This window comes from Mobula hypostoma, chromosome 9 (genome assembly GCF_963921235.1).
Source record: "Mobula hypostoma chromosome 9, sMobHyp1.1, whole genome shotgun sequence".
In the NCBI taxonomy this organism is placed as follows: Eukaryota; Metazoa; Chordata; class Chondrichthyes; order Myliobatiformes; family Myliobatidae; genus Mobula; species Mobula hypostoma.
This window is the reverse complement of record NC_086105.1, coordinates 116709687-116736996: the sequence shown is the minus strand read 5'-3', so window position 1 is coordinate 116736996 and position 27310 is coordinate 116709687. Positions and strand designations below refer to the sequence as shown.

General features: G+C 40.1%; 1 protein-coding gene and 1 long non-coding RNA gene across 2 annotated transcripts; both read right to left on the bottom strand.

The window, feature by feature from the left end:
- Positions 1–222: 222 nt before the first annotated feature.
- LOC134352273 (complement C1q tumor necrosis factor-related protein 1-like) lies at positions 223–3304 on the bottom strand (the record flags this gene model as incomplete). The annotated part of the gene is made up of 2 exons (XM_063059563.1): positions 223–2007; positions 3178–3304. Coding segments are annotated over 2 exons (678 nt in total), but the record flags the coding sequence as incomplete, so codon positions are not given.
- Positions 3305–25865, bottom strand: LOC134351370 (uncharacterized). The gene is made up of 3 exons (XR_010019138.1): positions 25843–25865; positions 15437–15590; positions 3305–3432 (listed from the first exon to the last, which is right to left on the bottom strand). It is a non-coding gene; the product is annotated as an uncharacterized LOC134351370 (long non-coding RNA).
- Between the last annotated feature and the right edge of the window lie 1445 nt (positions 25866–27310).

Below are 27310 nucleotides of genomic sequence, written 5' to 3'. Positions count from 1 at the left end.
AATATCTTTAAAGATTCAATTAGATTACAATTAATCAAGGATTACAGCATTTATTTGTACAATCCCTTCTTGTGATTGAATTCCAGGTATGATTCTGATAAATCAACACAGCAACCCTTCCAGGTTCAGGGTAAATACATCTTCCCTAAGGCTTGGTGACAGAATTGCACAAATGTAGTCTAACCTTTATTCCAAATATATATGTGACATAATTTCCACCCTCTTAAAATTTAGTCCTCAGCATTAAAGATCAGGATTCCATTAACATTTCTCATTGTTTTCTGTACTTGTCCATAATATTTTAATAGTCCTTATAAGTGGATCATTTTCCAATGTTAAAAATGTATTCTGTTCTTTTTCTCCTTTTACATATAGGTGTCCATTTGCCACAGATTTGCCTTTTGTCCTTTTGTTTTAACTATATATATATATATATATCTTTTCAGTTTTAATACTTGCCATCATGCCATCAGTAAACATGAGTCTGTAGCTTTCTATCCTACCCTATAAGGATAGTGACTAGTTGTGGAATTCAATACACCAAAGTTCCTTGCAGTACATCTTAATACCAATCTGCCAATATGACTGCCTGTTATCCTCCATCCCCAACCACACATCAAATTCTTAGCCAGCTCGATAATTTGCCTTCAATTTCATTTTTACCTCCTGGTGTCTTCTGCAGGATTTCATCAAATACCTTCTGGAAATCTATAAAAATTATATCCATAGGCACTTTTTAAATCATTGTTCCAAATGAAATACTATCGGGTTCTTCAGACATGACTTGCTTTTTACAAGTTCATGCTGACTTTCCCTGATCAGCTCCAATCAGGTGTTCAGTCACTCTTTTCTTAGTATTTCTTTTCCTTGATTGTGGAATCACTGATTTCTTTCTCCCATCTTTTTCAAGTTGCTGAGTTACAAGCAGTTTTCCAATCTAAAGGAATGATTCTTAAAGTAAGAGGTCTTTGGAACGTTAGACCAAGAGGCCTTTGGAAGATTAGATCAAGAGCATTCTAGACTTAGCCAGCTCCATCATGGGCATAAACCTTCCTGCCATCAGAGACACCTTCAAGAGGCAGCATTAAACACCCTCACCATCTAGGACATGTCCTCTTTGTGTTACTATCATCAGGAAGGAGGTACAGGAGCCTGGGGAGCCACTCTCAGTGTTTTAAGAACAGCAAATGTCCTCCACCAGATTTCTGAATGGTCCTTGAACATCTGAACACTACCTCGTTATTTGTCTTACGCACTATTTATTTATTCTGTAATTTATAGTAATTTCATGTCCTGCACTATATTGCTGCCACAGAATAAATTTCATGACAGATGTCAGTGATAATAAAGCTGATTCTGATTCTAAATTCATGCAACGTCCTCATAATTTAACCATTCTATCCATAATCTAATCTGAATGATGAAAGTGACCTGAGGTTCTGAACAGCTCCTCCCCTTATTCAAACTCTGTTGGCTTGACTAAGTAGCCATTGAATGTGATGTAGACATCAGTCTCATCGCTGTAAACAGCACTTTCCCTGTTGTTTCGGTACAGCCTGACCCACACCTCGTCTTTCCGCTGCAGTTCCAGCATGACACTCTGACTCTGCATGATGCTGCGGTCACTAGGCTGGGCGTACAGGACCACCACCTCCTCCGAGTTGTGCATTAGGTGGAGATAAGTCTCCTTGAAGTTCCAGGTGTGCACATTGAGATTGAAGTAGTAGACACCTGGGACATAACAGTAGAACCTTCCTGTGAACATACTGAAGTGCTGATAGAGATTCACAAACTCAGTGTCAAAGGTCAGCTGTGCCTGAAGCTCCTCACTCTCCATCCACTTCCTTCGGCCGACCGAAAATGCCGCATAATACAGTTTGCAGCTGTTCCCTGGAGTTCCTGGCAGACCTTTGTTCCCTTTGGGACCAATAATGCCAGTGGAACCTTTGGGTCCCTCCTTGCCTGTTTTTCCTGGCAATCCCTTCTCTCCCTGCTCTCCTTTCGAACCTACAGAATAAAAGATAATGTTTTATTGTTAGTATTTTAGCATGGAGAGGGCTTAACTTTGCATGCAATTCTACAGAATTTGAGGCATAAGGCAGGCCACACAAGACAGCAGGTGTATTCTCTTATCCATAGTTGCTGCCTGGCTCACTGAGTTCCTCCAGCAGTTTGTGTGTGCTGCTTGGTATATTCTGTGGTCATATTCACTTTATTACATCATTGAATCAGCATAAGCTCTTACTCTGCTCATGCCCATAGATTTACCAAGTGAATTCACAGGATAAGAGGTTGTCTCATTGAGAGGGCACTGTTTGGGACTACATTCCTTGAGGGGTGGCATTATTCAAGTGTGAAGGGTAAATGTCAGATTTTTTCATTAGTGAGAGTCGCAAACAAGGAGACCTAACTACAGGATAGGAGGCCATCATTTAAAGCCAAGGTGCTGAGAAATTTCTTCTCTCAGAGGGCAGTGAGTCTCAGGAATTCTCTGTCACTGATGGTGGTGGGTGGTCAGGTCATTAGATATATTTACTGTGGAGATCAATAAATATTCGAATGATTGAAGAATTAAGGGTTATGGGGAACTGGTACAGAAGCCGGGTTGAGACCAGTGTAAATCATCCATGATCATATTTAATGTTAGGACAAGTTTGAAAAGCCTGGTATCCCACTCTTGCTCCTATTTTCTGATGTGTACATAGCTCCTTCTTAAGTGTATTAATGAAAGACAACCTTACATTAATATTGTGCCTTTTACATCCTTAACTGAACAACCTAGATGAGGTCCAAATAAGGATGTGAAAAACAATATATAAAGTATTTTTGAAGTGTGGTCACTGATGCCATGTACAAAACAGCCAGTTTGTTTTCAGCAAATTCCACAGGCACAAGGTTAATCATCAATAGAATATCAATTTTCCATGCAGATGATTATGGTATATATATATATGCCAGGCCACTGTGAATCTGAATTTTGAATTATACGCATCAGATTCCTCAGCGTTGTAGTAGACAAGCAACCTGGATCACATGCTCAGCAGTGGAGCTTGGAGCCTTCAGCCTCCTGTTCAGATGTAAAATGCTACCAATGAGTCATACTGACATCAAAGGGATCATTCCACATTTAGTACCAGAGGTGAAACGAGGAATTTAGGAGAAAGTTATAAATCTCACCTTTCAGTATTGTAATGTCTATCTTTGGCTTGATTTCGGGCAGGCGGTAGGTATGATGGTCACTTATAGCGCCATGAATTTGTGATAATCCATATGGATAAGCAGGCTTCTCCAATGGTCCACAACATCGCACACATGAATATGGGGCCCTCTGCTTTTTAGAATGAATTCTTTTCGATAAACTGACAGAACTCAGCAAGGCAATAATCAGAGTAATGTGAGCCTTCATCCTTCAAAAGCAGTTTGAGCTGCACGCTTAAGAGTATAGAAAAAAAAGTCAATAATTGCACTGTGCATTAGTAAATCTGGATAGAGTCACCAGCCTAAAAATATTAGTTGATACAATCTACACTTGGGGAAATATCATAGATTTTTTAACAAAACCTTCCTTCCTTTCATTTAACACTTTTAACACTAGTTTTAAAGCAAAAAAAATGCTAAGTAATATGCTGTCTGTCTGATGGGTAAGAATCATCCAGTCAAGTAATAAAGTGTCCCTATACACACTAACCATTGTGGAAAGGCAAGGCAACAGAAGAATCAGCATATTTTGTAATCAATATTACGTGTGCAGGGCTGGCTGGTTGTAAACACTGAAATGGAGTGAATATGTAGTTCTACCAAAGACAGCAAGGCTGCTCCAATCTAGAGAATGGAATTTCCTTTCAGTGCACAAGCATTTTCCCTGGATATCCACAGCACCATGTGAGTACTTTCAGTATGTAGATTTAGATGACCCAATCGCCTCCTCAAACAAGAGATAAACAATCAAGTGATTATTAATAAATGTCTGCCATTCTGGTGATCCCAACGTCCCACCTTAATTAAATGGATAAAATATTTAGATTATACACATCCACAGCCATAAATAAAAAGGAATCTCAATTGTGAACAAAACAAGCATTTAACACCTTACTGTAAAAGATTCAAAGGTCTATCAAAGGGCACTTGGTTTACTTCTTTGTAGCAAGGGTTTTTCTGATGAAAAACTAAAGCACCTTTGTATCTATTAAATATTTTTTTTAATCCAGTGATTCAGCTCAGTAACAGACCCTTCCAGTCCCATGAGCCCACACCACCCAGTTATATCCATGTAACCTACTAACCCGAACATCTTTGGAACTTGGGAGGAAACCAGAGCACCAGAGGAAGACCGCACAGTCATGGGGAGAGCATACAAAATCCTTACGGATGGCGGCGGGAATCAAACCCGTGTTGCAGGAGCTGTATTAGCATTATGCTAACCTTTACACTACTGTTGTTGTCCCTTTCCACACCTTGTGGTAAATCAGATGGCAACCTTGCCTTTTCTTTCGCATTTCTCTGTTTTTCTCAGGCTGAGTGGCTGGCACAATCCTCACCCCAGCACGGATGGAAAGCGTGCAAGGAACCGGCCAGATTCAATCCTGGAACCATTCACCTTGAAGTCCAGTGCTGATGCCACCATACCACATTTTACCTTACTGTGCCACCCGCTAGTGTGGGCACGTGGCCAAGTGGTTAAGGCATTGGACTAACTACCTGAAGGTCATGAGTTTGAGCTGCAGCCGAGGGAACATGTTGTGTCCTTGAGCAAGGCACTTAATCACACATTGCTCTGCAACGACACTGGTGCCAAGCTGTATGGGTCCTAATGCCCTTCCCTTGGACAATATTGGTGTCATGGAGAGGGGAGACTTGCAGCATGGGCAACTGCTGGTCTTCCATACAACCTTGCCCAGGCCTGTGCCCTGGAGAGTGAAGACTTTCCAGGCGCAGATCCACGGTCTCGCAAGACTAACGGATGCCACCCCCTAAATACCTGAGTAGTATTTATGCTAAATCTTGGTTGTGATTGAAATCTCAGGCTAATTTGGCAGCATTGCTGCCTCAGGATCAGATAGTTGGGAGGTCAACCACCATTCTGAAGGCCTGAGCTCAAAGTTTGAGCTGAAGGTGTGCTTCAAGATGAGATACAAAAATACTGCCCCATCTGTTCTCAAGAAGATCCCATTGCACTATTTTGAAAAAAAAGAGCAGAATAGACCTGGCAGTTCTGATCAATATTTATCTCCCAATCAACATTACTGAACACTAATTAACTACTGACTTGAGGGAGCTTGATACATGCAAATTGCCGCATTGCCTACATTGCAGCAATGACTTAAGTTTCAAAATGTATCTGATTATTTGTAATGCACCAATAATGTGCCTATAGACTCACTAACAAGGACGCTACAACTCATGTTCTCAGTATTACTTACTTATTTTTTTGTTTATTATTGGCCTCTTTTGTACATTGGATGTTGGTCAATCTTTATGATTTATAGCTTTTCATAATCTCTATTGCACTTCTTTATTTTCCTGTAAATGACTTCAAGAAAATGAATCTCAAGGTGACATATAAGCAGTTCGATAATAAATTTACTTTGAACTTTGATCATTGGGGCCATGATTTCAAAGGGATTCAACAGAAGACTTTCTTTTGATCTTTGTATAAGGCCAGTCTGTGTCAGATTACCAGCAAACATTTTGAGAGCTGAAAACTCTTGAGTAGCAACTGTGCAAGCACAGGCTTGGTTATTATTGAAGGAATTGATTCGGAGAAAATATGCATTGCTGGTGAAACAAAGTTGCAAAATAGTCAGAACTTGAAGGACATACAATAAGTAACACAAAGCGATTGCAATGGGTTTGAATTATTGCATGTGCTCAATAGCATGGTGAAAATTATCCCACTTTACAATCCACTCAGAGCTCAGTTTAAAAAGCCACATTTATAGTCTCTGCCCATTGATTGACTCTCATACCCTCGGGCCAAATGCTCTTTTCAGCTTTTGCCATTTACAAGCAAGGAGATTTATGGACACTTTCCTTTAAATGCCAAAATGTGAATTCCTTTTTGAAAGACCACAAACTAATATCAGGAGGATAAGTGTTCCATTTTATTTCACAAAAAGAAAGGGATGGCGTATGTTGACTATTCAGCAACATACCTTGTAAAATATTACCTTGTAAAAATAAAATCATAAAACATAGCACACATTCTAAATAACTCTTTGTTAATGTGTTCAATGTCAGACCTCATATTAGATAATGACATTATCAATCATGTTTATAAAATGGATGTCATTTTTTTGCATTATTAACATTATGCCCTGTCAACTCACTGTCTTCAAAACAAAAGTCAGCCATATCAACAGTGCTCTAGTGAGTATCCATCACCTCTAGTTTCTCATCATGAGCTCCTCTCGCTCCACAATCTCGATGCCCTTCCATTTCGGTCCTGACTCTTATCATTCTGCCTTTGATGTCAAGGCTCTAGAAATCCCCTTCCAAAATCTCACTATTGTTCTTTCCTTCTTTTAAGGTGCCTTTTTCAACCAAATTTTAAGCCACTATAATACACCCCCATAAGTGTTACTACACCTTTCCCATTCCTCAATTCCACCCAAATAACCTCCCTAGATGAGCCCTCTAATCTACCCTGCCAGAGCACCGCTGTAATATTTTCTCTGACAAGCAATGCAACAACTCCCCCTCTTGTCCCTCCAATTCTATCACACCTGAAGCAATTACATCCAGGAATATTTAATTGCCAATCACACCCCTCCTGTAACCATGTTTCACGAATAGCTACCACATCATACTTCCAGGTATCAAACCATGCTTTAAGCTCATCCACCTTTCTTATAATGCTCCTATCATTAAAATAAATGCATTTAAGAAATTTAAGAAAATAGATCTTGCCATAGAGAATAGACAGGGAAGTACTGTAGACTTTGAAGACTAGATTCATTCAGTATAACCTCACTATAGTGAGGGTATTCTTATATAGCTATATCAGAGAGGGCTTAAAATCTCCTTTTGAACTTAGGGCTTTTTGGACAGTGAAACCTTCAAAAAGGTAGCTGAATAAAGATGGGATGGAGAAGATTCATGATTTAATTGAATGAGTGAACAGCCTCAATGGGCTACATACTGCAGATCAGTGACTAGTGGTGTTATGCAAGTGTCAGTATTGGAACCGCTTCTTTTCACGTTATAGGTCAACATTTTGGATAACAGAATTGATGGCTTTGTCACCGAGTTTACAGATGATACAAAGAAAGGTGGAGTGGCAGGTAGTGTTGGGGAAGCAGAGAGTCTGCAGAAAGACTGAGAAGGAGGAAAAGAATGGGCAAAGAAGTGGCAGATGGAATATAGTGTAGGGAAGTGTATAGTCATGTACTTTAGTAGAAGGAATAAAGGTGTACACTATTCCTTCAAAATGGAGAGAAAATTCAAAAATCAGAGGTGTAAAGGGACTTGGGAGTCCTTGTGGAGGATTCCCTAATGGTTAACTTGTATGTTAAGATGGTAGTAAAGAAGGACTAAAATATGAAAGCAAGGATGTAATGCATTGGTTAGACTGCACTTGGAGTATTGTGAGTGTTTTTGGTCCCCTTAACTAGGAAACAATGTGCTACATTGAAGAGGGTACAGAGGAATTTTTCAAAAATTATTCCAGGAATGAAAGTCTTAATGCTTGAAGACTGTTTGATGGCTCTGGGCCTATACTCAATGGAGTTTAGAAGAATGTGGGGGGATCTTATTGAAACCTTCTGTATACTCAAAAGCCTACTGTACATAGAGTGAATGTGGAGAGAATGTTTCCTCTAGTGGGTGAGTCTAAGAGCAGAGGGCTCAGCCTTACAAAAGAAAGACATCCATTTAGGACACAGATGAGAAGGAATTTCTTCACCCAGTGGAATTCATTGCCACGGTTAACTGTGGAAGCCAAGTCATCGAGTATATTTAAAGTATAGTTTGATAGGCTGTTGATTAGCCAGGGTGTCAAAGTTTACTGACAAAAAGGCAGGAGAATGGGGTTGAGAGGGATAATAAGTCAGCCATGATGTATTGGTGGAGCAAACCTGATAGGCCATGTGGCCTAATCCTCCTCCTGTGTCTTATGGTATTATGATGGCTTAGAAAGTGGTAGACACTGTGCAATCCAATATCCATTTTATTCAGACTAATCATCTTGAAGGTAGCGGATGGAAGATTGTTCAGGTACATCCTATCACATAAAGCAGGACGAATTCAACCCAGCTACAAACTGCACAGTAAGCCTTCTCTCAGTTATCAGCAAAGTAAAGGAAGAGTGGTTGAGAATAGTCCAGCAACACTTATCCACCTACAAACTGCCCATCAATGCCCAGTTTGGGATTCATCAGCAATAACTGGCTCCAGATCTCACCCACAGTTTTGGTCCAAACAAACCTGGATTTCCGAAGTGAGAGGGAAATGATTGTCTTTAACATCAAGGCAGTATTTGACCAGGTTTGGCATCAGGGACTAACTCTAACCCTAAATGAAGATCAGAGTCGTCTCTAGAAGATCAGAGATGTAGTCTATGTGTGGAGACAGAAGAGATGGGGGAGATCTTAAATGGATCTTTTGCATCTGTATTTACTTGGGAAATGGATCAGCGTCCATAGAAGTGAGGGAAAGCAGCAGCGAGAACATGGACCCTATAGAGATTGCAGAGGAGGAGGCATTTGCTGTCTTGAGGCAAATTAGGGGAGGTAAATCCCTCGGGCATAACAAGATGTTCTGTCAGACCCTACAGAGACAAGTGGAGGAATTGCTATAGCAGAGATATTTAAATCATCCTTAGCAACAGGTGAAGTACAAAGTGATTGGAAGATAGATACATTACTATTGCACATCATTACAAATTATTGCATGTTGGCAAATTATTATTGTGTATATTATTATTATTATGTACTTTATTATAAGTTAAGTCTGAACACTGCTAAATGTGTTTTTAAATGTTGCTGCTGTAATGAAAGAATTTCCCACTCGGGATCAATAAAATATTTATTATCATTATTATTATTATTATTAATGTGATTCCGCTGTTTAAGAAATGCTCTAAAATAAAGCAGGAAATTATAGCCCAGTAAGGCTGACGTCAGTAGTGGGAAAGTTATTGGAAGATATTCTAAGGGACCAGAAATCTGAGAATTTGCATAGACATGTACTGATTAGGGATAGTCAGTATGGCTTTGTGCATGGTAGGTCGTGTCGAACCAATCTTATAGTTTTTTGAGGAAGTTATCAGAAGAGTTGATGGAGCAAAAGCAGTGGATGTTGTTTATATGGACTTTAGCGTGGCATTTGACAAGGTCCCGCATAGGAGATGTGTCAAGGACATTCGGTTACTTGGCATTCAAGATGAGGTAGTCAATTGGATCAGACGTTGGCTTTGTGGGAGAAGCCAGAGAGTAGTAATAGATGGTTTCCTCTCTGACTGGATGCTGGGACTAGTGGAGTGTCACAGAGACTGGAACATTGCTGGGTCCATTGCTGTTTGTCGTCTAAATCAATGACCTGGATTATAATGTGGTTTACTGGATCAGCAAATTTGGTGTTGACACCTAGATTGGTGGTGTAATGGACAGCAAGGAAGAATATCAGAGCTTGCAGTGGGATCTGGACCAGCTGGAAAAATGGGTTGAAAAATGGCAGATGGAATTTAATGTCGACAAGTGCAAAGTATTGTACTTTGGTAGGACCAGCCAGGGTAGGTCCAACACAGAGAACAGTAGGGCACTGTGGAGCACAGTAGTATAAAAAGATTTGGGGATAGAGGTCCATAATTCATTGAAAGTGGCATCAGAGATAGATAGGGTCATAATGAATGATTTGGCACATTGGCATTCATAAATCAAAGTACTGAGTGCAGGAGATGGGATGCCATATTGAATTTGTGTAAGACGTATAATTTGGAGGATTGCATGCAGTTTTGGTCATCTATCTACAGGAAAGATGTAAGTAAGTTTTAAAGAGTACAGAGAAAGTTTACACAGATATTGCCGGAACTGAAGAACCTGAGTTATAAGGAAAGATGAAATAGGTTAGGACTTTCTTTCCAGAAGATTGAGAGGAGATTTGATAGTGGCATACAAAATTATGAGGGGTATAGATATGGTAAATGCAAGCAGGCTTTTTCCACTGAGGTTGAGTGGAATTACATCTAGAGATCATGGGTTAAGGGTGAAAGGTGAAAAGTTTAAGGGGAACATGAGAGAAAACTTCTTCACTCAGAGCATTGTGAGAGTGTGGAAAGAGCTGCCAGTGTAAATAGTACACGCTCCATCTCAATATTTAAGATAAGTTTTGATAGATACATGGATGGCAGGGGGATGGAGGGCTATGATACAAGTGTAGGTTGATGAGACTAGGCAGTTGTTTAAATGGCTCAGCATAGACTAGAAGAGCCAATGGACCTGTTTCTGTAATGCATTTCTCTATGACTCAGTGACTCTATGAAGTCAATGGGCATTAAGGGAAAATCAGTCCAATAGTCTTGCTTGAAGGAAGATGTTGTATTTGTTGAAGTTTTATCTGGCTGGCAAGAAGTCATCATTCGTTTTCGCAGATCATCCCAAACTGCTTTAAGAGCAACCAACATCAATTTATTGCAGTACAGAAGCAAATCAGCTTTCAGCATGCAAAGAAATAAACTGGAAATCCACCAAGAGCTCCCATATTTCCCCACAAACCTGATGCAGGGTTTCAATATGAAACATCAACAATTTCTCCTCTCCACCCTTCCCCTATGACTGATGCAGCTTCATCTACTGAGTTTCCCCAGCAGAACTTTTTTTGTTGCTCCTGATTCCAGCATCTGCAAATTAATATGCCCTCATGTTCTGTGACAGCAGAAGAACTGTGAATAGTCAGTTCCTACATCAATCATATCACCCTTCCCCCGACTCTATCTGCCTAACTGGGGAAAAAAATCTCTGAGCTCCTGCAGCAACAAAAAACAAGTTGGAATCAGCTCCTAAGTATTAGCTAATGCAATTTCAGCTACAATCAGCAATTAGAATGTGAAAGAGAAGGCAAGATTGGAAATGTCAATACCATCAGCCAACCAGAAAAGTTAATGAAACTTTGGATAATCAGCAATATTTCAGAAAGGTGAAGTATAATGTGGTCAGCCCCAAGATACTTAGTGGCTGTGAGGTGTGAATGTTTCACAAAAATCAAACAGAATTAATGTTTCATTAGGAAGCTGTTTTGTGTTTATACACCTAGTACCAGACTAGATTCCACCAAATTATTCAGAAGATTGGAAAGATTCTGGTGCCATGGTAGAGTAGTGGTTAGCAAAAGACTGTAATAGCTCTGGGCATCAGAGTTCAGAGTTCAATTCCAGCGTCTTCTGTAAGAGGTTTGTACATCCTTTCTGTGAGCACATGGGTTTTCTCCAGATGCTCCGGTTTCCTCCCACAATCCAAAGACGTGCCAATTGGTTGGTTAATTGGTCATTGTAAATTGTCCTGTGGTTAGAATTGGGGTTAAATAGATGGGTTGCTGGGCAATGTGGCTCGTTGGGCCAGGAGGGCCTGTTATTGCCGTATTTCTAAATAAATAAATATGAACATTGGTCTGACATAGGCTAGAGTACTTGTGTACAGCTCAGATGATCATGCTATGGGAAAGATGTGATAGCACTGGAGAGTGTGCTGAGGATAATTAGCAGGATTTTTCCTAAGATGGAGTATTTTAGATGTGAGAAGATGCTGTGACTCTTTTTCTTGCTGGAGTAGAGGAAGATAAGAGAGGTATCTAAAATAATGAAGGGTATAGATAAGGCAGACTTCAGGAAACTATTCCCCATATCAGGGTGAATAAAATAGATATGCCACTATATACAACCCTGAGATTTGTTTTCTTGTGGTACAAGTATATTCTTCTCAAATGCTCTCAATAACATTGCTTCCATTACTCTTCCAAGCAATAGATTCTAGGTACTCAACACTCTACCTGGGTGAAGAAATTTCCCCTCTAAATCTCTTACCCCTTAACCTAAGTTTGTACCCTCTAATTTTATTCACCTTGATATGGGGAATAGTTTCCTGAAGTCTACCTTATCTATACCCTTCATTATTTTAGATACCTCTCTTATCTTCCTCTTCTCCAGCAGGAAAAAGAGACACAGCCTCTCCTCACATCTAAAAAAGGTGGGAGGAGAAGATGGCAGCACAACACAGCGCACGCAGCTCTCCGGTGAAAGGATATCGTATCTGTAAGTAGGACGCCGTGCACAATTCTGCTTTGATGGAGACAGACGTGAGAAGCAGAGGAACATCTGGAGAAATTTCTGAAATGCCCGGTTTGCTGCCGCTGCTGCTGTGCGATCGAGAATTTCCGGAGGGACGGCCCCAAAATCCCCGGCTTTGCCTGCTGCTGCGTCTGAGGCTGAGGTTGAAGCGTTCGGCAGAGATGGTGCTCAGTACTCGGTGTCGGAGGGCTGATCAGAGCTGGAAGTTTTCGGACGACTCAGAGTCGGACTGTGGTCGGGCATGGCAGGGAAAGTTTTCTTCCTTCTCCCGTCTGCGTGAGATGTGGGACTTTCGAGAGACTTTGAACTTTTTTACTGTGACCATGGCCTGTTCTTCATCAAGTTATGGTATTGTTGCACTGTTGTAAATATATGTTATAATTATGAGGTTTCTGTTAGTTTTTCAGTCTTGGTCTGTCCTGTGTTTCTGCGATATCACACCGGAGAAATATTGTATCATTTCTTAATGCATGCATTACTAAATGACAATAAAAGAGGACTGCGTGTCCTCATAATCTAAACAAAATACTCTATCCCAGGCAAAATCCTGCTAAACATCCTCAGCACATTCTCCAGTGCTATCACATCTTTACCGTTGCATGATAATATGAGCTGTACAGAAGTACTCTACCCTAGATCGGACCAATGTTTATAAAGCTGGAACATAGTCTCTCTGCTCTTATTTTCAAAGTCCAGACTAATAAAGGCCTGTATGCTATATGCCTTCTTAACCACATAATCCACCTGCACTGTCACATTCTAGGATCTTTGGATTTTAACAAAAGATTCCTCTATTCTTCAATGCTTCCTAGGACCCTGCTATCCATTGTATATCCTAGCCTCAGTGGTGCCCCTAAACTGCATCGTGTCATGTTTATCCAGATTAAACTACATCTGCCATTTCTCAGACAATTTTACCAGCATATCAATATCTCCCTCTAGCCACGCAATCAACAACTGCAATCATCATGTCATCTGCAAATCTATGCAGTCAGACCTGCTCTGTGAAATTTGCCCTAATGCAAGCACATTTGTTGTTGGATTAGATTCGCATTTAACTCTGCATTTAACTGCTGACATAATCTTCCTACTTAATGTAAAAAAAAATTGTCTTCTAAGATTTAGTGCACTAAATCAAATTTAGTGAGCATAGAATGAGTAAATGTTTGGAAAAAATCCTTACAAATCCTTTTTCACAGCATAAATTATTTCAAGTCCTCAAAAGCATAAATGAAGGCCAGGAAATCATGCAGATATCTTGAATGGGGAAGTAAAATGACTTCCAGTGAAAAGTGTTTGGTGGGACAAGTTTTTGATGAAATAAAATGTAAAAAAAACTACAGCTGCTGAAACTCTGAAATTAAAACAACGTTTTCTGAAAACACTCAAAGATGGAGAAGGAAACAGAGTTAATGTTGAAGGTAGATGGCCATTCATCAGCATTAAGAAAAATTAGAAATTGTTCATGCTTCAAGTTGCACAGAAGAGGAAGGTAAAAAGGGAATGACTTTGAAAGAGTGGAGTCCAAGGCTAACTGAAGGCAGACTCCTTTGCTTGCAGCTCCTTAAACAGCTCTATTTCCATCTTTAATATCTCTATTTTTGGCTTTCAGGGTTCTTTTGAAGACCCAGACCTAGAGTTACATGCTGACGACGGTTCTTTGCGGGAATGGGACCTGCTGTCGGGGTTCCATAACTGGCCATTGTTTGGCACGCCAAAGGCTCAGCCTAAAAGTCCGGCTTGAATTTGGAAGCCCAGGATCTCGGGGCTCTGGAGACGGGCAGAACGAGGGTCGGTGTCACGACAGAAGACCCGTGTGTCATCGGGGAAGTCGGGATATCTGCTGTGTGCCTGGAGACCTGGTGTCTTTGCGATCTTCAGGCACAGAGCTCGAAAAAAGCAATGTAACAGAATGCTAACATCGTAAACCAGTGAGTTATTTGCTAAGCAACACAAATCAAAGTTGCTGGTGAACGCAGCAGGCCAGGCAGCATCTCTAGGAAGAGGTACAGTCGACATTTCGGGCCGAGAACCTTCGTCAGGACTGACTGAAGGAAGAGCTAGCAAGAGATTGGAAAGGGAGGGGGAGGGGGAGATCCAAAATGGTAGGAGAAGACAGGAAGGGGAGGGATGGAGCCAAGAGCTGGACAGATGATTGGCAAAAGGGATATGAGAGAACCATGGGACAGGAGGCCCAGGGAGAAGGAAAAGGGGGAGGGGGGGGAAATCCCAGGGGATGGGCAAGGGGTATCGTCAGAGGGACAGAGGGAGAAAAAGGAGAGAGAGAGAAAGAATGTGTGTTTATAAATAAATAACGGATGGGGTACAAGGGGGAGGTGGGGTATTAGCGGAAGTTAGAGAAGTCAATGTTCATGCCATCAGGTTGGAGGCTACCCAGATGGAATATAAGGTGCTGTTCCTCCAACCTGAGTGTGGCTTCATCTTTACAGCAGAGGAGGCCGTGGATAGACATATCAGAATGGGAATGGGATGTGGAATTAAAATGTGTGGCCACTGGGAGATCTGCCAGAGAAAGCAGGATCTCCCAGTGGTCACACATTTTAATTCCACATCCCATTCCTCATGTTTGAGTTGTCTGTTATGTCTCTCTGCTCGCTGGGAAAATGGAGACACCTCTTCCTCCCTTATTAGGGAGAGAGGGAACCTGCGGCATGTTAAGTACCGAATAAAATGCGAAGTCTTTGGGGTAACTGCAAGTCTGTGTCTTTGCTATTGTTTTGCTCACGCTTGAGTGCTCGGTGGTGGTGTCGATGCTTTTCTTTTCGCTAGTGCAGGGAGGGGGAATTGTTGCTCGCTGCTACTTATGCATGGGAGGGGGGAGCTGGGGGGTACTTTGGGGTTCTAACATTTAACTGTCATTCATGCTTTGGGGCACTCCTCTGTTTTGGTGGATGGTTGTGAAGAAAAAGCATTTCAGGATGTATATTGAATACATTTCTCTGACATTAAATTGTACCTTTGAAACTTTGAAGAGTGATTGAAGGATACAAGTCGTAGTGGGGCAGACTGAAAGAGGGTGAACGCTTATCAATCAATATCTGATTTGTCTGAAAGAAATGGTATTGGAAGAAAATGAAATGGACAGAAGAAAAGAAAAATAAGACTAGAACAGTGAGATACAAAAATTTGGGATCCTACCTGATTTTATTGAATGAAAGAGCAGACACAAAGGATCAAATGACCTTCTTTTTTACTGTTTCAGTTTCTTCTACTATTAAACTCAGCAGTTGCGGGAAATCCAAAATTTAAAAAAAAAAGAAGGCTGTAAAATAGTCAGCAGGTCAGACAGTATCTGTGGAGTCAGAAAAATAAAATTGAGGCTGATTATAAAGTCAAAGAATCATAGAGCAATACATCATAGTTACTGACCCTTTGGCCCAACCAATCTATGCCAAACTCAGTGACATCCAACTAGTCGTAATTGCCTCTTTTGGCAGTACCTTTGCCCGCTGTTCACTTTTTAAATGATATTGTTTCAATCAGAATCAGGTTTATTATCACTCTCTTATATGACATGAAGCTTGTGCTTTAGCAGCAGCAGTAAAATGCAAAGACAGAAAATTACTATAAATTATGAATTATATAACTTGTGCTAAAATAAGGAATAAAGAGGTAGTTTTCATGGGTTCGTGGAGCATCCAAAAATTTTCTGGTGGAGGGGAAGAAGCTGTTCTAAATCAATGAGTTTGGGTACTCAGGCTCCAGTACCTCTTTCCTGATGGTAGGGCATGTCCCAGATGTTGACAATCTTTAATGACTGACGCCAGCTTCTTCAGGCACTGCCTCTTGAAGACATCCTTGATAGTGGAGAGAGTTGTGCCTGTGTTGGAACTGGCTGAGTCTACAAGCCTTTGCAGCCTCTTGCAATCCTATACCTTGGAGCCTCTATACCAGGCTGTGAAGTGACCTGTCAGAATGCTTTCCAACGTACATCTATAGAAATTTTCAGGAGTCTTTGATGTTACAGCAAATCTCCTCAAACTCCCTACAAAATAAAGCTGCTGATGTGCCTTTATGTGATCACATCATCATGTTGTGCCGGGGATAGGTTTTCCAAGATGCTGACCCCTAGGACTTGAAGCTGCTCACCCTTTCCACCACTTGAGGTGCATGTTCTCCTGACGTCCCTCTTCCTGAGTTACACAATCGATTCCTTGGCCTTGCTAATTAGAGTGAAAGGTTGTTCTTGAAACATAAATCAACTGGCCATGTATACCACCCCTACACACCTCCTTGTTAGCATTTGAGATTTTACCAACAACAGTGATGTCATCACCAAGTTTATAATGTGATGGATATTCATGTTCCAGGGCCTAAGAGGCTTACTGCTAGCCTCCACTTTCTAGCACAGCAGTATAACCTTTCCAAAAGGTCAGAGCTGTTCATGACAAAGTTAAACTTCTAACCAATATTCCTTGCTCTGCTTCTTCTGGTAAATAAGAATCTGCCTTCAGTATTAATGTAATAGAGAGCAGTAATCAGTCTGATTAAAAGGACAGCTTTGTACATGAATAACCCTGTCAATAGAGCACAGGTGACTGGTTTCAGAAAAGATATGGTTTAAAAAGTGAAGTGATCGTGAAAAATTCTTGTCTGCATCAGCCAAATGTATGACAATGGGGTTGTGCTAATAGGCCTGCATCAAACCACACAACGCTGGCTAAGTTATTTGCATCATTGTGACTGAGTTCAAAGAAGTTTGTAGACCTGACTGATTTTGTCACTTAGCAAACATGGTCACAAGTATAACTGATCAATCAATATTTGGGGTATCTGTGTACTGATAGTCAGCCCTCACAGCTTTAATTTTGGATATCCAGGATCTCTGTCCCCAGAGGGTTTCTTTGTCCCAGTAAATGCATTTGAAAAAAACATCACATGCAGATAATACCACTGAGGCAATTCATCCTGCTCTTCTTGGTCACCACCCGAGCAGCTTATTCCACATATTAACCATTCTCTACATGAAACAGTCACCCCTCAGCTCACATTTGAATCTTTCCCCTTTCATCATAAACCTACATCTGCTAGTTGTGGACCCCTCTAACCTGGAATACATAGACTGTTATCATCCACTTTTTCTCTGCTTCTCTTAAGTTTAAGAAGCTGCCTCGCATTCTCTTACACTCCAAGGAATAAAGACCTAGGCTGGCCAACATCTCCCTATAAATTAGGCCCTTTTGCTCTGGCAGCTTGCTTGCAAATCTTTTCTGCACTATTTCCATTTTAACCACATCTTTCCTATAACCAGGTGACCAAAACTGTACACAGTACTCGGAGTGCAAAATCAAGAATGACTTCTACAATTGCAACGTAATATCCTATCTTCAATACTCAGTACTTTGACTGATGTAGGCCAGCATGCTAAATACTGTACCTTTTCCACACCCTGTCTATGATGCAGCTTTAAATGATCTGTGCCTAGGTCCCTCGTTTCCATTCCACTCCAAATACCTTACCATTCATTGTACAAACCCTATACAGGTTTGACTTTCTAGAATGCATCACCTCACGCTTATCTGAACATTTTAATGCATTATCTGAAATATTTAATCGTGATGTGCTTAGTTGGAAGATGAGATGTTGTTTCTCAAACTTAAATTTGCCATTGATGTATCAGCCCAAACACATGAAGTTAGAATGTCAGTAAAATTGAGAATTAAAATGATAGCAACTAGGTGCACAGAAGGGAAATGGGTGTTGGTGGAGAGTGGGATGGCAATCAGGGAGCTGCAGAGGGCCCAGTCGCTTTAGAGTGGAAGGTAAGTCTGATACTGGAAGAACCTACAATATATGATCTATTGGATGTAGAGATGGTGGGGTGGAAGATGGGAGTTAAAGGATTCCTGTCTTTGCTTGTGGATGTGAGAAGACTGAGTGAGAGGGGAAGTGCTGGAATGGAACAGACAGTATTGTAAGCTCTATTAACCATGCATGGTAACTCAATATTGAAGGAAAAGGAAGAGATTTCAGACGCAGTGCTGTAGTTGATGCCTTCATCAGTACCAATTAAATGCAGCAAAGGAAGCTGGGCCAATGGAATGGACACTGTACAGAGAGTACAGTAGATGAGGAGATGGTTGTCAACTTAGCTGCAGAAGTCTGAGCTGCTGGCTAGTCAAGATAGAGACCGAAAAATCAAGAAAAGAAAGAGGCACAGAATATATAACGAGTTCAATGCTGAACAGCTCATCTGCTCCCATTTCCACACCCATCTCTTCCCTATACTTACCTCCCTTCCATACTATACCACACCAGTCTTTCCCTTCCACTTCTATCTCTTTTAATTCTATTCACTTTCCCCCTTCCTCCTGTTTCCCTGATTCTTTTACCTAATTTGTCCCCTTCCTCACTCTATTTCCTTTCTTTCCATTATCCTCCCTTCTCTTCCATTCCCTTCCATTCCCTTTTAATCCTGTATCCTTCCCTCCTTTCCCCTTGTCTCCTTCAAACTAATGTATTTCAACTTCAGAATGCGGATATGGCCATGATGTAATGTCTTATCAAAAGGAAAAAGAAGCACCCATTCATTCTTGTGCTGGATTTCTATTTAGACAATGTACTTAGGATTTCTACTAAGCAATGAAGACAGACTTGAATCCCCAAACCTTTGGTTCTATAGTGAGAGTGCTATGCACTGAGACAGGCTTAGCATGTAATTAGACACCCATACTTCTAATCACCTATTCACCATCTCTTCCACACATTAAGCCTTCATTGTGTAGGCTGGTCTTTATTATGTTTCTAACCAAGGCTGTCATAACCAAGAGGGCTGTACCTCGAGTTTACACCGTCAAGGATTTGATAAAAGAAATCCATTTTGTAGAAAAAAAAACAAGACAAATATGTCAAATGTCATAATGTGGTGATATTATGCACTCATGATTTTATTATAGCTTTACTCCACAAGATATGTAGTTGGTGTTTTAATGTATTCTTACAACTATCTGTGTGTGTATATATATATATACACACACACAGAAATTACTAACTACCATCTCACAGCATGAGTCTTCTACAAAGATTCCAGTGGCCTTGCTTTTCACCTTCGCTTAGTCCTGATTCTATTCCTCTGTGATCTTATGTTCTGAGGGCAAGTACTTTTCTCCAAAATTAAACTATGAAGCTTTTCACATTCACCTGAGAGAACAACCAAACGCTGTTTAAACATTCATCTGATAAACTCCAGTGGTGTTGCATTGCCTCAGAACACTTTATTGCTACCAGTGAATGCCACAAGCTGATTCAAACCAATGCAAGAACTCCTCCCAAGTTATAGGGTAACTTTCTGCAATGTTTTTTTTTTCTGAGCTTGGTTGCTGTCTGATTAGATGCATACACCAGCAAAATTTTCTTCTTCTTGTCCTTTGTTTAACACTTTTCTTTAGTATCAGCAGGCCTCTACATGCTCATCTCCGCACAGCATCCAGCATTTACTAAAGGATTATTTCTGCAACATAAAACTGTTGGAGAAGTTCCAGTTGCAAGTTGACAAGTATTAGTTCCTGGAACATCAGCCACAACTCCTATTTACTTCAATCCTGAAACTTCTATCGCTCAATACTTGGTTTGAGTAGAAAAGACTTTCCACCAAGAATATACATTTATGTCAAATAAATATGCACTTTGTTGTAACACTTTTCTGTCCCTTGAAGTACATGCCAGAAGACGGACAGCTGAAGAAATATGCTTGACCTTCATTTACTGTTTTAATACAGAAAACTAGCAGTAAGTTTGTGTATTGCCACCTCCCACAAACTGCAATATAGTTACTTGCTCCTATGCTGTACTTTCCTATGTTCTGTTGTTTTAGTAATGTTTATTCAGGTGTAAATGCAGGCCAGGCATCCAGGGAAAATTCTTCTGTGCTGCTTTGAAGTGATGCCATAAGGCCATTAAAAGGTAGATGGAATCTTTGTTTTAACATGCCATCTTTAATACAGAATATTCCCTAACATAGAAGCAGGGAGGTACAGGTATAGTTCTGATGCAGTATTTAAGTTACTACACAGGGCCTGAACTACCAATCCAGAAATTTGAGTACAAATTACACCGTGAAAGCTGTAGAAACCTGGAAATAATCTGAAATTAAAAACTATTTTTATTTCCATTCTGAGCAGTTCCGGTCACTATAAGAAGGATGTTATTATGGTGGTAATGGTGCAGAAAAGATTTACAAGAATATTACCACAGTTGGAAGACGTGAGTTATAAGGAGAGGCAGGATAATCTGGGACTTTTATACTTTATACTTTATTGTCACCAAACAATTGGTACTAGAACGTACAATCATCACAGCGATATTTGATTCTGCGCTTCCCACTCCTGGATTACAAATATTAAAAATAGTAAAAATTAGTAAATATTAAAAATTTAAATTATGAATCATAAATAGAAAGTAGAAAAATGTAGTAAAAAAAGGTCGTGCAAAAAATCCAAGAGGCAGGTCCGGATATTTGGAGGGTACGGCCCAGATCCGGGTCAGGATCCATTCAGCAGTCTTATCACAGTTGGAAAGAAGCTGTTCCCAAATCTGGCGCGTCCTGAGCCTTCTCCCGGAGGGAAGAGGGACGAAAAGTGTGTTGGCTGGGTGGGTCCTGTCCTTGATTATCCTGGCAGCACTGCTCCGACAGCATGCGGTGTAAAGTGAGTCCACGGACGGAAGACTGGTTTGTGTGATGTGCTGCGCCATGTTCACGATCTTCTGCAGCTTCTTTTGGTCTTGAACAGGACAACTTCCATACCAGGTTGTGATGCACCCTAGAAGAATGCTTTCTACGGTGCACCTATAAAAATTAGTGAGAGTTTTAGGGGACAGGCCAAATTTCTTTAGTTTCTTCAGGAAGTAAAGGTGCTGGTGGGCCTTCTTTGCATTGAACTCTGCTTGTTTGGATCAAGTCAAGTCATTTGTGATATTGACCCCGAGGAACTTAAAGCTTTTGACCTGTTCCACTTGCGCACCACCGATGTAAATTGGGTCGTGCGGTCCACTACTCCTTCTGAAGTTAACAACCAATTCCTTCGTCTTGCTGACGTTGAAGGATAGGTTATTGTCTTCGCACCATGCCACCAGGTTCTTAATTTCCTCTTTGTACTCAAACTCATCATTACCCAAGATACGGCCTACAATTGTTGTGTCATCAGCAAACTTATATATTGAGTTTGATGGAAACTTGGCTACACAATCATGGGTGTACAGTGAGTACAGCAGGGGGCTGAGTACACAACCTTGTGGGGCATCGGTGCTCAGAGTGATTGTAGAGGAGAACTTGTCCCCTATTTTTACAGCCTGGGTCCTGTCTGTGAGGAAGTTGAAGATCAAGCTGCAGATCTGTGTGCTGAGGCCCAGGTTCCGGAGCTTAGGAATTTTTTCCATGGAGCAAAGGAGGATGAGGGATGATCTGATTGAAATGAATAGAACCTTAAAGGACATAGATAATGTGGGCAACCACTGTTATTCTCCACAACTCTAAAATCAAATGGCATAGATGTAAGGTGAGGGAGAAAAATTTAAGAGCCCTAAGAAGGAACTTCTTTTCACACAGAGGATGGTTGGTATGTGGAATGAGCTGTCAGAGGCAGATGTAGAGTAAAAGAAAATCTGAGCACATTTCACCTGTCTTGGGATCATTACACTGGCTGCCCATGTCCTTTAGGATCAATTTTTAAATCCTCTTAATTGTATATAAGGCTCTGAATAATCTAGCTTCGCCATATACTTTGGAGAGTCCATCCCCTTACATCCCTAATCATAATCTTAGATCAGCCAGTAGTGGTTTGTGTAGTGTTTCTAGAACCAAGCATATAAGAACCTGGTAATGCGGCCTTTCGCTCTTATGCACCAAAAATCTGGAATACTCTACCAACCAAGAAATGCCAGGCTAGTACTTTGGAAAATTTCAAAACACTTCTAAAAACCTACTTTGTAAATTTTTCCTGCTTATAGCATTACCTAATGCCTGTGATGTTGATTATATCTATCTAAGTATATTTGAGTACATTTTATTCTATATAATGTTAGCCTTTACCTATGAGTTTTAATTTTGCCTCATATTTTTGTGGCTAACGATTTATCTTTACAATTTATTTAAAGCACTTTGAGCCTCCATCTTGATGTATGAAAGATGCTATATAAATAAAGTTATTATTATTATTTATTACAATACTTAAACAGAGAACAAAATATTGCAACACAGTATAGGCCCTTCGACCCATGATGTTGTGCCAACCTTTTAACCCCTTCTAATATCAATCAAACCCTTCTCTCCTACATAGCCTTTCATTTTTCTTGGAGGGTTTAAAAGGCATCTGGACAGGTATACGGATGGGAAAAGCCTAGATGTGTTACGGTCAAACTTGGGCAAATGGGACTAATTCAACTAGACATTTTGGTTGGCGTGGACAAGTTTGCTGAAGGGCCTATTTCTGTGCTGTATGGTTCTATGATAGTAAAATGGTCAGACTGTCATGAAGTATTTCTGATTCACTAATATCCTTCAAGAAATCTGTTAACAGTCTATATGACTCCAGACCTGGTTGATTTTTTAAAAACCTGGAATGATCCAGCAGGTCACCCTTTTCAGAGTAGATGGGCCAGTGATGCCCCCAACTTGAAAGATGAATGTGCAAGACCTCGCTCAGCACTATACAAGAGTCTCCACCAAGTTTGATGGACTGAAGTATCTGCAAGGGGATTTGAACCCAGAATCTCCTCCTCAAGAGGGTAAATGCTAACAACTAGGATGAGTGATCTGACGTGTGAAGTGAAATAGTCATTCAGCTCCCCAAATCTTCAGCCATCAATCCTGAATGTTCAGATTTCAACTTCTTTTGCTTCCTTTACTTTGAGATTCCTGACACTCTCACCAAACAAAAAAATCCATGCAAGGAGATTCTAAGTATCAAAGTATATTTCATTGTTTTCCTGTACTTTTTAAACATTCAGCAATGTTTAATTTATACTCAATATGTAAAAGTAAGACATGATTTAAAGGGTAGACTAAGATATTAAATCCTGAAATTACAAAGCAATAGACATCTTCCTACGATGACAAAATGGGAAAACATTTCTCAATGATAAATTATGGATAATTTGTGAGAGAATCATTGCAGCAAATCCAGGCAATATTTCCTTGTGCAACTAAAGCCCGAAATAACTTTCTTTTCAGTTCCCATGCCCTAAAAAGAGCACATTATAAGTCAGTAGTTTTTCCTTTGATGTATACTTAAAAGGGAAAATGTTTGCAATACTTCAGTCAAGTCAAGTCACTTTTTATTGTCATTTCAACCATAACTGCTGGTACAGTACATAGTAAAAATGAGACAACATTTTTCAGGACCACGGTGCTACATGAACAATACAAAAACTACATTGAACTACGTAAAAAAACAACACAAAACTACACTAGACTACAGACCTACCCAGGACTGCATAAAGTGCACAAAACAGCGTAGCCATTACAATAAATAATAAACAAGACAATATGCACAGTAGAGGGCAGTAGGGTGTCATCCAGTCCAGTAGGTTGTAGCCAGTCCAGGCTCTGGGTATTGAGGAGTCTGATGACTTGGGGGAAGAAACCGTTACATAGTCTGGTCGTGATAGCCCGAATGCTTCGGTGCCTTTTGCCAGATGGCAGGAGGGAGAAGAGTTCGTATGAGGGGTGCGTGGGGTCCTTCATAATGCTGTTTGCTTTCCAGATGCAGCGTGTGGTGTAAATGTCTATAATGGCGGGAAGAGAGACCCTGATCTTCTCAGCTGACATCACTATCCGCTGCAGGGTTTTGCGATCCGAGATGGTGCAATTTCTGAACCAGGCAGTGATACAGCTGCTCAGAATGCTCTCAATACAACCTCTGTAGAATGTGGTGAGGATGGGGGGTGGGAGATGGACTTTTCTCAGCCTTCGCAGAAAGTAGAGATGCTGCTGAGTCTTCTTTGCTATAGAGCTGATGTTGAGAGACAAGGTGAGATTCACCGCCAGGTGAACACCAAGAAATTTGGTGCTCTTAACGATCTTTACAGAAGAGTCATCGATATTCAGCGGAGAGTGGTCGCTCCGTGCTCTGCTGAAGTCAACAACCATCTCTTTTGTTTTATTCACATTCAGAGACAGGTTGTTGGCTCTGCACAGGTCCGTTAGCCGCTGCATGTCTTCTCTGTATGCTGACTCATCATTCTTGCTGATGAGCCCCACCACGGTCGTGTCATCGGCGAACTTGATGATGTGGCTCGAGCTGTGTGTTTTCCTAATGCTTTAGGAAAACACCAAGCATGGCCATACGGTTCTTGAACCAAGTGACAAAACACTAATCACTGCAGTTTCCCAGCATTATGACCACTCCAATCACTGCACTAAAATGGACTTTCTGCCAATTGTGTATTGTCCTTGCAAAAATTTGGAATATTTTTATGTTCAGTTTATGTTTCTTTTCTTGTGAATGCTGCTTATATGATGTTAACTGCCTGTGATGCTCCTGCAAATAAGAGTTCCATTGTACCTATACATACACGTATTCGTGCATATGACAAAAACATGATGTTGACTTTAATAACAAGACTTGTATGACAAAGTGGAAATCTTCATTGAAGGGCTGGCATGAACAAGATGGATTGAATGTTCACTTTCTGTGCTGTTCTAAGATGCACTAGTCCTGCGAAATGGAATAAACTTAATGAGATAATAATAAACTATCATCTTCCTTCAGATTCATGGCTGAAAGGATCACGCTTGATACTTTTCTTCTCACTTCTACTAATTATCAAAATTAATTAATGCAAATAAATTACATTTATATCTCCATGAGTCTGACATGACAAATATAGTGTTAATCCCATAATATCTATTATTTCCTCTGTAATAGAAATGTGTTTTATATTAAACTGAGCTTCTGATTATCCTTCTACCAAGTGAGAGGCCAAAAACAATAACCAAACAGCACAACTATGACCCAGAGGAACAATGAATTCAACAAACAGTTTTCAGCAGTTTTAACTGTGTACAATGAAACAAAAACTTTCACCAGATCAAGTAGTTGGCATCATTTTATTACCATTATACATCGAATGCTCTTAGCTAGCCATCATCTATCATTAAAACATAATTTACAAGTTTTAATCAAAATTTCACATCTCGATCATTATGTGTATATTATTAATTGTAAGCACTAACAAAGTCAAAGAATAAATCACAGTTATTACAAGTGATACTTATTTTGGTCTCTGTGCCACAAAAACATGTAATGGAGAAAGAACTGCTCAGTCACTGAAAGAATCATAGCCCATTCGGCCTATTGTTCCTGTTCTGTCCAATTAGTTCCATTCCCCTGATCATCCCCTAGCCCTGCAATATTCTTCCCATTGAATTTACCTATCTGACTAGGTAATGATTTAATAAGCATTCATTATTTCTATGTGCCTGAGGTGGAAGAATGGTGAGATTATACAATTTATGATATACATGAACCCATGAAGGAGCACTGGGTCAATGATCTGAACAAGGTAAAATATTATCACCTCCATTTGCCTGGTTTTAAACAACTTACCTGAGGGTTGTAACCATTCCTTTCTCAATGAACCAGCTGCAGTTATTATGAATGCTTGCTGAACTCTACGTGGCTGTCTCTCCCTCCACACTTGGGATGCCAAAGTCGACCACAATTTAGGTACTGATCCAATCCCTGCTCCCGTTTACTTCTGCAGGAGATTTGGAAGGTCTTGCTTGCATCAAATACCCCTTGCATTGGCCTGAAAAGCTACAAATGTTATCCTTTGAATCACTGGACTCGGTCTGCTACATAGTATGTTCCGCCTCTATAGCTGCAAATGCCCACTGTTCAAGATCCAACAAGAAAAATAAAACTTACTTAAGATTTTAAAAATGCCCTCTAGGTAAAGGGAACAAAAATGTTGTAAAACCAGCTGTAAGTGATTTTAGAGTGGAAACTGTTGGCAATGGGTTAGAGTGAAGCACAAGTCTGGACTTTGAATTATTTCAGAAGTGATGAGAAAATAGAAATAGAGAAATCACATATGCATTTGTTACATATCCCTGTCCTTTTACTGATCTACCTCCAGGTAGAAATAGAAAGACATGTTTATTTTGCATCTTTCACAGGCTCCAGGCAAAAGGAAGTCCTTTAATTTCAAAGACATATACTGACAAAGATTTCATTAAAGCAATCCCTCCATAGATACTGAGTTCCTCAAGCACTTTATGTGTGCTACTTAAGTAGTCAATTTACACATCGAAAGCTCCCACACAAAGGAAACTGGATGAGGAACAACAATATTACAAATAATTTCATGTCTATGATGTGGGGTCTTTTACATCTACCTGAAATGACAGACAGGACCACAGATTAGCATCTGGTCACTGGACAATAAGCCTAGATTTTGTACCTAAAGTTCTGAAGTTCAATCAGACTTCTATAGAAAGCTTTTGAAATTAATGAGGACTTCTTCACTTATTTAATAAGCTTATAGATAATACTGATTTTGATAACCAGTTCTTGAAGACATGAAATAAAGTCAATCTAAGAATCTGATCATTGTCTACTTAATTGAGCACATAGTGAGTCCATTAAAACTGCATGAAATTCAATGTTATAGCTTTTTCCTTTCCAGATAACACTCTCTGAAAGCAGTCCTAATAACATCTATTCTCTAATAACAACTTAAGACCCAGTTAATACCATTAACAGACAGTTTAACTTCATGGCCTAACATTCTGAGTCTACCCTAGCTAATAGAAACTAAAGACAAAATTTATCACCACTTACTAGAATAGGAAAAACAATATTTTAATAACAACAGAGTTATGGAAATGATAAAATGCTGCTATTAAATATTCCTATTAATTATTGCAGATTGGGCAATATACAACTCTTAGCACTAAAATGGAGAGCTGTCAATAGTAAACTACATTAAGAATAAGATGCCAAATGATTACTGTTTTGTTTTGTAACTCCAAAATATGAAACTAATTGAAAGAAAAACATGGAGGAGACTGGG